The 10,166-nt window shown below is 32.3% G+C and overlaps 1 protein-coding gene across 1 annotated transcript in view; it reads right to left on the bottom strand.

Annotated features, from left to right (window-relative positions):
• Positions 1-10,166, bottom strand: part of SYCP2 (synaptonemal complex protein 2) — a 129,869-nt gene that overhangs the window by 118,530 nt on the left and 1,173 nt on the right. Inside the window, exons 2-4 of the mRNA XM_074210381.1 lie at positions 9,401-9,447; positions 7,959-8,102; positions 5,017-5,145 (exon numbers count right to left, since the gene is read on the bottom strand). Of these exons, the coding sequence (XP_074066482.1) occupies positions 5,017-5,145; positions 7,959-8,102; positions 9,401-9,424 (297 nt within the window). The 5' untranslated portion in view covers positions 9,425-9,447. The remainder of the gene's footprint in view (positions 1-5,016; positions 5,146-7,958; positions 8,103-9,400; positions 9,448-10,166) is intronic.

Below are 10,166 nucleotides of genomic sequence, written 5' to 3' on the forward strand. Positions count from 1 at the left end.
GCTTGACTGCGTATATTTCATTTTTTTTAGGGTTTTTTTGCAATGCAAATGAGGTTAAGTGGCTTGCCCAAGGCCACACAGCTAGGTAATTATTAAGTGTCTGAGCCCAGATTTGAACCCAGGTACTCCTGACTCCAAGGCCGGTGCTTTATCCACTATGCCACCTAGCCGCCCCAACTGCATATATTTCTTAAAAGGACTTTTTGATCTTTTATTTCCTAAATGAGGGGAAGAGAAAGATGATGGGGAAAAATGAAAATGCTTTATTAATTTAAAAAACATGATTTTAAAAACTTTTTTAATGTCCCTTAGTTTTAATATGTTCATTTTAATAGATAGGCTAGAAAGATAACAGGCTATCTTTCTTATACACAGAACTTGCAGAATCTTAACAGTGGAAAAAACCTTTCATTATTTTTAAGTCACTTTTTAGTCATGTCCAACTCTTCAAGATCTCATTTGGGATTTTCTTGGCAAAGATACTTTAGTGGTTGCCATTCTCTTCTCCAGCTCATTTTACAGATGAGGAACTTGCTTTATCCACTGAGACACCTAACTGCCCTTGGGGGAAACCTTAGTCATTATCTATTAGAATATACCCTATATTTCAGCAAAATATTATTCATTATCCTAAACCCTTTCCCTCCTCCCAATCTTTGGTTATGCTGATTGTTCTAGAATACATATTCAATTTCCATCTATATCTGTCCAATGAAGTCCATATTTCAAGTCTTATTTTGTAAATCACCTCCTCTAAGAAGCCCTTCCCAGTTTCTTCACCTAGTTGTACTATTTGAACCTTTTTCTATCTTAGTCTAGATTGGTGATATTCTCCTTTTATAAGTTCCTTAAAGGTAAGGCCATATTTATCTCTGTATCTTTCATCTTACATATAGCAGAAATATATAAATACTCACTGAATTAAATTTAAATGGAAATTTTGTTTCATTTTAGATTATTTTTGTCTTCTAATTAAAAAGGAATTTTACAATTCCATTTTACTTTAAGTAATTTACATTATAAATAAAATGACAAAATTTTCTTAATTTTACATATGTTCATACACGCTAATATTATATAGTTCCCATTAGCCTATGTAAAATGTTTAATATTAAGCCTGTAGTAAATGTCTTTATGTACAAAAATAAAGGAGATATAATTCTTAACGTTAGGCTACTTTCAAAATAGTCTGTAGGATATGAAACACGAATACAAAAATCTCTAATAGGTACAAAATACGGATACTAGTTGTAGCAAAAGTTCCTAGAAAAGAAAAACCATACTCAGTCTGATATGAAGGGGATCAGAGAGAGTTCAATTCAGGTCAATTCAACAGCCATTTTTCAGACATCTACTTATTTATAAGACATTATAAGGCCCTGGGGGTACAAAGATCAAAAAGAAACTTTCTGCCTTCAAGGAGTTTGTTTATCCTTCATTCTTGAAGATGACCATGATACTGGAGATGTGAAGCTATGATAAGCATGTGAATTGGAGTTGAAAGAGGGGTTGCTATACAAAGTAACCAGCCTCATTTTCTCCTCTGGAGTCATTTGAATCCAGAGGTCAGATATGGATCAGGACAATTGGAGATGGCCCTGGATGCAAGACAATTAGGGTTAAGTGACTTGCCCAAAGTCACACAGCTAGTCAAGTGTCTGAAGTCAAATTTGAACTCAAATCCTCCTGACTCCAGGACTGGTGCAATAACCACCACGCCATATAGCTGCCCTTGGGAAGCTTACATCTTACTGGAAGTGAAAGATAAATAAAAAATAATTTCTGGGTGGAGAGAACATTAATAAGATTTGTTGTAATATGCAAGAGGAAATCTATGAAGTTAGACTTAAAAGACAGGTATGATTTTTAAGACAGAGGGGAAAGGAAAGATTAGTATTGCATGCACAAGAAACAAGATATAAGAGCAAGAAAACTTAGAATTATTTGTGGAATAGCAAATAATTCATTTAGGTTGGGGCTTCAAGAAGTGAAAGTAAATCATGAATCAATAAATAAGAAGAGAAATGCAAGATCAAAGGTTGGATTGAGTTGAAAGGAATTTCAGATGCAATCCAGTCCAACCTGTCTCATTTTACAAATGAGGAAACTGAGGCCCAGAGCTTTTAAAAAATTTGCCCCACATCATATATATAGTATGCATCAGAGGTAGAATCTGAACTCAGAACTTCTGACTTCAGAACAAGTCCCCCCCCTTTACTATTATCTATTGCCTCTTGGGTTGTTGCTGGATTATAAAGGAAATTAAATGTCATGCTAAGAAGTTTAGAGTTTACTCAGTAGACTATATCAAAATAACAAGATTAGACTGGTATATTAAGAAAATAAACCTGATTATTAAAAAAATGAAGCCATAAGAAGACAAGAAATAGGAAAAGGATTAGAAAGTTGTTGTCAGGACAGCTAGGTTGCACAATGGATAGAGCACTGACCCTGCTGTCAGGACCTGAGTTCAAATCAGAACCTGAGGCACTTAATAATTACCTAGGTTTGTGACAGTGGGAAAATAACTTAATCCCCACTGCCTTGCAAAAAAGAAAAAAACAAACAAAAAAGAAAGTTATTACTAAAGTTCATAAGAGAAGCAGTAATGAGGACCTGAACTAGGGTGGTTATAACTGTGTACTTTAAATGATTCTAATTTCAATATATATTTAACACATTCGCATTAAGCCAAGTAGGTTGAAAATATTAAATTATTTCTTCTTATATTTCCTGAAAGGCACACAAATATAACTGCTAATAAACACTATAAAATATTTTTTGTTTTAATTCAACATTTTTTTGGCATATCCTGTGAGTAAAACACTGTCCTATATGCTTCCAAGAATAAGCACAAAGATAAGTATAATAGAAGATAATAATAATTAAAGGGGAAAGTTGAGATCCAGTTAAAAGTGCTTTTAATATTATTTTGAGGGTAGCTAGGTGGCGCAGTGGATAAAGCACTGGCCCTGGAGTCAGGAGTACCTGGGTTCAAATACGGTCTCAGACACTTAATAATTATCTAGTTGTGTGGCCTTGGGCAAGCCACTTAACCCCATTTGCCTTGCCAAAAAACCCCAAAAAAACCAAAAAAAAACCAACTAAAAAAAGGTCATTTTGAATGAGAGACACTCAGAAATTATCTGAATCAAGGAAGGAATATGGAAATGTCCAAGTTATGACTCAGAGAGTGGAAGTTATAGACATAGATCAGGACAGAGTGCATTCCAAGAATTATGAACAGTATGTCCAAGTACAGTGTAACAGAAGACAGTATTTTAAGCCTGGGAACAGGTGCAAGGACAGTAATACAAAATAAGTTTGGAAAGATGGTGAGACCTAAGTATCAGGATTAGGAACCTTAGCCTTCAAAAATTGAAAATTGAAGGTTTCTGAGCAGAGGGAGTAACGGATTCAATTTCTGTACAAAGAATATTTTGATAATTGTATGAAGGCCCGGTTGGAGGGTAAATAATAATTCATATAAAAACTAGAAAGCACTGCACCATTACAAAAAAGAATTCTAATTAAATTAACATAAAATTAAAAACCTTGTTTAAACATAAGAGGTAATGAGGGACTAGAATAGGGAAATAAAAGAGTGACTGAGACAATGAAAGAGAAATGAGCTATAGGCAGAGCAGAAGAAAAAGAACTTCACAACTAGCTGATGAAGTGGAAGGTGAGAGAAAAGGAAGAATCAAAGATGACTGAGATTTGAAGACTAATAATTAGAAGGTAGTACTATAAATAGTATAATTTTTTTAGAAAGATAGTAAATTAAGAAGAGAGAAAATTATTAATTTAGCTTTAGAAATATGGAGCCAGAAGTATCATGAGATGACTTTGGACTACAAGATTACTGAAGACATAGGACAGAAACTCAGGGGAGCTATCAGAGGAAGGCATCAAAATCTGAGTGTAATTCACAAAAGGATGACAATTATACCCAGAGAAGCAGATGAAATTATTGAGGCAAAGAATATAAAGTGGGGGAAAAGGAGCAAAGAGGGGAAAAAGGAGCAAAAGGGGGAAAAAAACGCTACTGAATAGGAACAATCAGGAAGGTAGAAAAGAACAGGGTCACAGAAGTGTACTCTGAATCTGCTGCTATATCTGGTCTCAACTACATGTAACAAGATGTCTCTTATTCTATCACCAACACTGCTTTCCTGCCTCCTTTAATGGGATGTCTTCAAATATTAGACTGTAAACTCCTTGAGGGCAGGGACAGCCTTTTTTTTTTTATTAATTGTATCCCCAGAGCTTAGCATAATTGCCTACCTGGCACATAGATGGTTTAATAAATGTTTATTGGGCTAAATGGACTGAAACAAAGGAGTATCTGGAAGATATGTTTAAAAAGTACTAGAACTAAATACCAGAAAAGAAAGGTCAAGGAGAATGAGAAATGACAAAAGAATGTAAAAATTGGCATTTAAGAGGAGTAGTATCAATAGATTGGGGAGATTCAGAAGAAATATCTCAAATAGTTTAGGAAACAGAAGGTGAAAAAGAACAAAATAACATAATGACTTTAACATTTACAAAGTATTTTGCAATCATGTATGATAAACTATATATATATATGTGGCATATTGTTACACTTAGTATATATTATTTTTTCATATCTCATTTAATCCTCACATCAACCCAGTGAGGAAGATGCTATCAGTATTCTCATTTAACAGATGGAGAAACTGAGGTTGAGAGAAAGGTTGTCTAAGGTCAAACATCTGATAGTGTTTGCGGGCAACATTCAAGTCTTTCTGAATCAAGTACAGAATTTTATGCACTAAAACGTGCTGCCTATCAAGCACAGATACTGGAAGTAATGTTAGAGTTAAGGGGAGATATTTTAAAGGTAAGGATGATCAACATATGTTCTTAGGTAGGAAGAAATAGCCAGTAATTTAAATGTACTTCAACAAAGATACTTATAAATTTTTGCTAAAATGGACTATTCTTGACATTTCACCTTCTAAGACATACTTTTGTTTATAATATACTTATCTTTTTTACAAGACCTTGTTTCATCATTACTAGAAGTCCAGCTTCCCCAAATATGTGAATATTTTTGCCATATTTTCCAAGAGAATTTAAAATAGTTGAAGTATTTTGGATATCTTTTTTATTAAGTTCCTGAAATAAAATAAAATAAAATATAAAATACCACTTATATATACAAAAGATATTTAATGAAAAATCATATAATTTTTTTCATTGTACAAAATGAATTCTATTCAGTCAAGATATAGAAACAATGCCAAGCAATTATTATCTACTTACTATGTTAAAGAAACTGTTATAGCTCTTATAATAGCATGACAAATAAAAACCAGCTCCTTATATTCTATTAAAGGGCACAAAACATAGATAAGGAAATGTAAAATATAAAGAAGAAATACAAAGTAATTTTTGTGATAATACTAACAATAGAAAGGTATCAGTAAAACCTTTGATTTCTATTTCTAAGTAAAATATGAGGCCAGGTCCTTTGGTATTGGGGGAGGAGGGGAGAGTGATATAACATTATTTAAGAAGTATTATAAATATTCATTATTTAATTTTATGAAAAAAATGCTCTTTTAGTACTAAGAATTGGACATTGAAGGGTGGTTCAACCTGTGCTGAATCTGAAGTAGCAATTAAAAGTGATGGGAGAGTATTCCAGGAGTGGGCTAGCTTGAGCATAGAGGTGAGCAACAACATACATGGGGAAAAGCAAATAAATAAATTAGCTGCAACATAGGTAATGTGAAATTTGAAAAGGCAGGTCAACTTGTGAAAGATTTTAAATATGAGACAGGAGTTTATATTTCACCACAGAGGTGAAAGCAACATGGATGATTTGATGGACTAGAGAAGGGAAGCTGCAAACCAAGAGACTAATTGGGAGGTTATTGCCTTGTTTCAGGCAAGAATTTACATAGACTAAGAGATATTGATCGTGTGAGTCAAAGATACTGCCAATAAGACTTGCCAATTGACTGGATATATATGAGGTTGGAAGAGTGAGGAATCAATTCTGAGATTGGTAATTAGAAAAAATGATGATATTCTCTAAAGAAAGGACTTTAGGAAGAGACAGTTTTGAGGGACTGGCAAAGGCGGGGGGGGGGAGAAAAATGAATGTCATTTTAGACATGTAGATTTTGAGATATCTAGGGGTAACCCAGTGGAGCAATCCAGCTGACATTTGGAATGGCAATACCAGAGCCTTGGAGTTAGACTAGGATGGATAGACTAGCTGGCTAGGTAAATTTGGTATATATTTAAATAGATAATAAATAAATACACTGGAATTGATGAGATCGCAGACTCTATTTGTTTTCAAGAGTTCAGAACTGAGTTTGAGATACATTAGTAGGGAATGGATCACAGATGAGGAGGTAGGCAAAGGAGACTGAGGAGTGATCAGACAAGTACAAAGTCCAACAGGGTTCAAGAAGATGAGGATTGAGAAAAGGTCATTGATCTGGTAATTAAGAAATCCTTGGTAATACCTAGGGATAACAGTTTTATCTTAACTGTATGGCTGAAAATCAGACTGCATGGGGTTGAGATAAAGAACAGGAGACAATAAGTGTAGACTGCTTTCTATGAGCTCAGTATTGAAAGAGAGGAGATAGTGAATATTAAATGAAGAATTAAAGTTAGGAGGAATCTGGGCATGTCTATAAGCAGCAAAGAAGGAACAAAAAGGAGTTAAGAGAAAAACTGAAGATTAGAGAGGATGAAGGGAGAATTATAAGAAAAACAAGGGCATTAGTGGAAGACTTGGCCTTGGCAAAAAGTCACCTCTTTTTTCAGAGATTGCACCAGAAGAAAAGAGAATGTGGGGTGGGGGGAGAAGGTAAATGGTGAAATCATCTGAAATACAGAATTGGAGGAGGAATAGGAGTTACAACAGTTGACTTCTATTTCTAAGTAAAATATGAGGCCAGGTCCTTTGGTATTGGGGGGAGGAGGGGAGAGTGATATAACATTATTTAAGAGGTATTATAGATTTTCATTCTTTAATTTTATAAAAAAATGTTCTTTTAAAATTAAGAATTGGACATTGAAGAGATGCCCATCAATTGGGGATTGACTAAACAAGTTGCAGTATGTTATTGAAATAGAATATTGTCGTTTTAGAAGAAATGATAAGCGGGATGATTTCAGACAAATCTGCAAATACTAACATTAACTGACACAAAGTGAAGTGAACAGAATCAGGAGAAGTTGCCCCAATATTGTACTATGAAGTACTGTGAATGACTTAGCTATTCTCACCAAGACAAATCCCAAAGGACTAATGACGAAGCATACTATCCATCCCCCCCAAAAATACTGAAACTGTTTGATTATTTTCACTTTTTATTTCATTCTTTTTCTTTTATGATTGCATACATATGATTGCTTATTGTCTCAGAGAGGGGGATGAAGAAGGAGGGATAGAAATTGGAATTCAAAAATAAAAACAAAAGTTTTTAAATTTTTTACCATGTAACTGGGAGAGGTGTGTGTGAATAAAGATTATGTTATTAACAAAATCAATCTCAGGTTTTCAACCTCATGTATGTCTACATAAAATCTAAAAGGTTTAAAAATAAGCCAAGGAGTAGTTTTATATCGAAATATCAAACAACTAGTTAAAACGTTTTCAATAAGATATTGGTCAATATAGTAATCTTGTGCAGACAAATTATTTTGCATATTTTACTTGGAAGAACCAAAACATTTTCTTTCTTTGAAAATACTTTATAACTAAGTAAATATTTGCAAAGTGTTTAAATCACTTTGATCAAAACAAACCAACAAGCATTTTAAAGATATTTTTAAAATAGCTAATTTTAAGTTGATTCTTACAATGGCAGATTTCTTTCTGGGAGGAATATTTAAACATAATAGTCACTTGTGTTAAGTGATACACAGTCAATCTTTTTTTTTTTTTAGAATTGAAAATTTACCTTGCACATGAGATTGTCCAATTTGCTGAAAAACTGTTTGCTACATTTAAGTGTAATATCTTCATAATTTTCATTCTGCACAAATTGCTCCAAAGGTTTGAAGTCATTTTTTCTTATAGCATCATCTATGCATTTCTCCAACTGCTAAAGAAATAAATTAGTGCTATCATATGATTAAATTACAAATCAAAACCAATTTAAATACCCCAAAACCTGAAGTTTTACCAAAAAATTAATAAAAATTTCTGAAGAATTTATAAATGTTATCATTGGTTCTAATAAGAGTAATAAACCAGCCATATATTTACGCACTACTTTAAGATTATAATGCCAAGTATTAAAAACAAAAAGGAGTGGAATTATTTTGCCAGTAATAAAACTTCTTCAAAGGGGTGAGAGAGGGAGGGGAGAGGAGATCAATCTTGATTTAAATTTTTTTCTTCTCAAGGTGCTGAGCCAACTTTATGTTCAAAATATTCAATTTAAGGCAAAAAATTTTTAAAAATCTGATTTTGGAAAATGAAATATTGTTAATCAAATTAAAAGCATGACTATGTCAACAGAAAAATGTTAGTTGTTTTGATTTTATCATATTTTACTGGTTGTCTATATTATGCTCATAAGTTTTTAGCTATTAAATGAAAGGGAAAGGTATCACTGAGCAAATTAATAGATTTGACTATCATACGAATTTTATGTTAAATTTACATGGATGAATTTGCTATCCTTGACATTAAATTTAGGTCTAATGTAAATAACTAGATACTAGAACTTTCCAAAGTGAAAACTAATCACAATTGTAGAAAACTGCACCTACCACTTAGAAATAAACAAAAAACCCATACCAAAGTGAAACCAAAAGAATATAATACATATAAACTACAATCACATAAGAGGAAAGATGAATGAGAATGAAAAATGGCAATGAGGGGGAAAAATGATGGGAATTTAAGCAGAATAACTAGAAAACTGATGGAATACTTTATGTTTTAAATTTTATTGTAATGTACATAGTTGCTATTCAATGTTTAGTGATTTTGATGTTGAATGCTATTTTAAAAATTTTAGTTAAAAATAATATTTAGTTAAGACTTATCCAAAGACTTTTGGAGTTCAAATATATGAAAATGTCACTTGAAAAAAACCTGATGTAAAAGAATCTATATTTGTACTAATTAGAAAATGATTTTTTGTGTTTTAAAAGCCTCTTTTAGAGTCACTTCTAATCGCATAGTTATAAATTGACTTAATATAATTTTCAAGAACATCATATAAAGTACTTGAAAATGACATTCAAATTTATTACAATATTTAATACATGATAATAATTTATAAGAATCTGTCTTTATTAGTAGTATATAAACATATAAAAATATAAAACTTCTCTAAATAGTTTTACCATTAATCATAATATAATCTCATTATAACCTCTAACAACATACCTGAAGTTCAGGTCTTACTGGCATTTTGGCAACTTCAAATAACTAAGCTGTATAAAAAATATTTGAAGAAAAACATAAATACAACTATTTTCATAAGTTTTTTCCAAAAAATCATTTGGCATGCACTATTGAGTGATTCAAACCAAAACCAGAAACTTTTTTTTCTTTCCTTCAAAATTGTTTTATTAAGCACGAATCAAATCACTCATATTTACTTGAACGATGTAATATAACAATTTTAGAGCTGAAAGGGGTGCTGGAGATTATTTGACTCCCTCATTTTGTATGTTGGAAAACTGAGGTCAGAGAAGTAAAGTGAATTGTTTAATGTCACACATAATCTTAAGCAAAAGTTCCTATCTTTTACCATTCCCACTATCCTATGCTATATTTGTTCGTTGAGTATAAAGACCCTACTTTGGAGGCAAGGATCATAACCAAGATCCTTTCACTTCCTCTGTTAATATTAAAATTTAAAATATGCAAAGATGTTAGTAATAAATAAATATAGAAAGATCAGTAAACAAAATGAGAAAGTTAAACCCTTAAGACAGATGGAAATGGAAAGGAGGAAAAAAAATTTTCCAAGCACATTAATTAAAAGGGGGGGGGGGGGAGCAGCTGAACTCCTGATACAAAATACCTATTAGAGGCGACTGTTATAAAAAATTCTCAATTTTAAACAAGAAATTAAGCAGGAGACAGGATGGAATATAATATCCTTAACTTTTCAGTCATTACTCTTCTTGAAGATAAAATCAGACCT

This window comes from Macrotis lagotis, chromosome 1 (assembly GCF_037893015.1).
Source record: "Macrotis lagotis isolate mMagLag1 chromosome 1, bilby.v1.9.chrom.fasta, whole genome shotgun sequence".
NCBI lineage: Eukaryota > Metazoa > Chordata > Mammalia > Peramelemorphia > Peramelidae > Macrotis > Macrotis lagotis.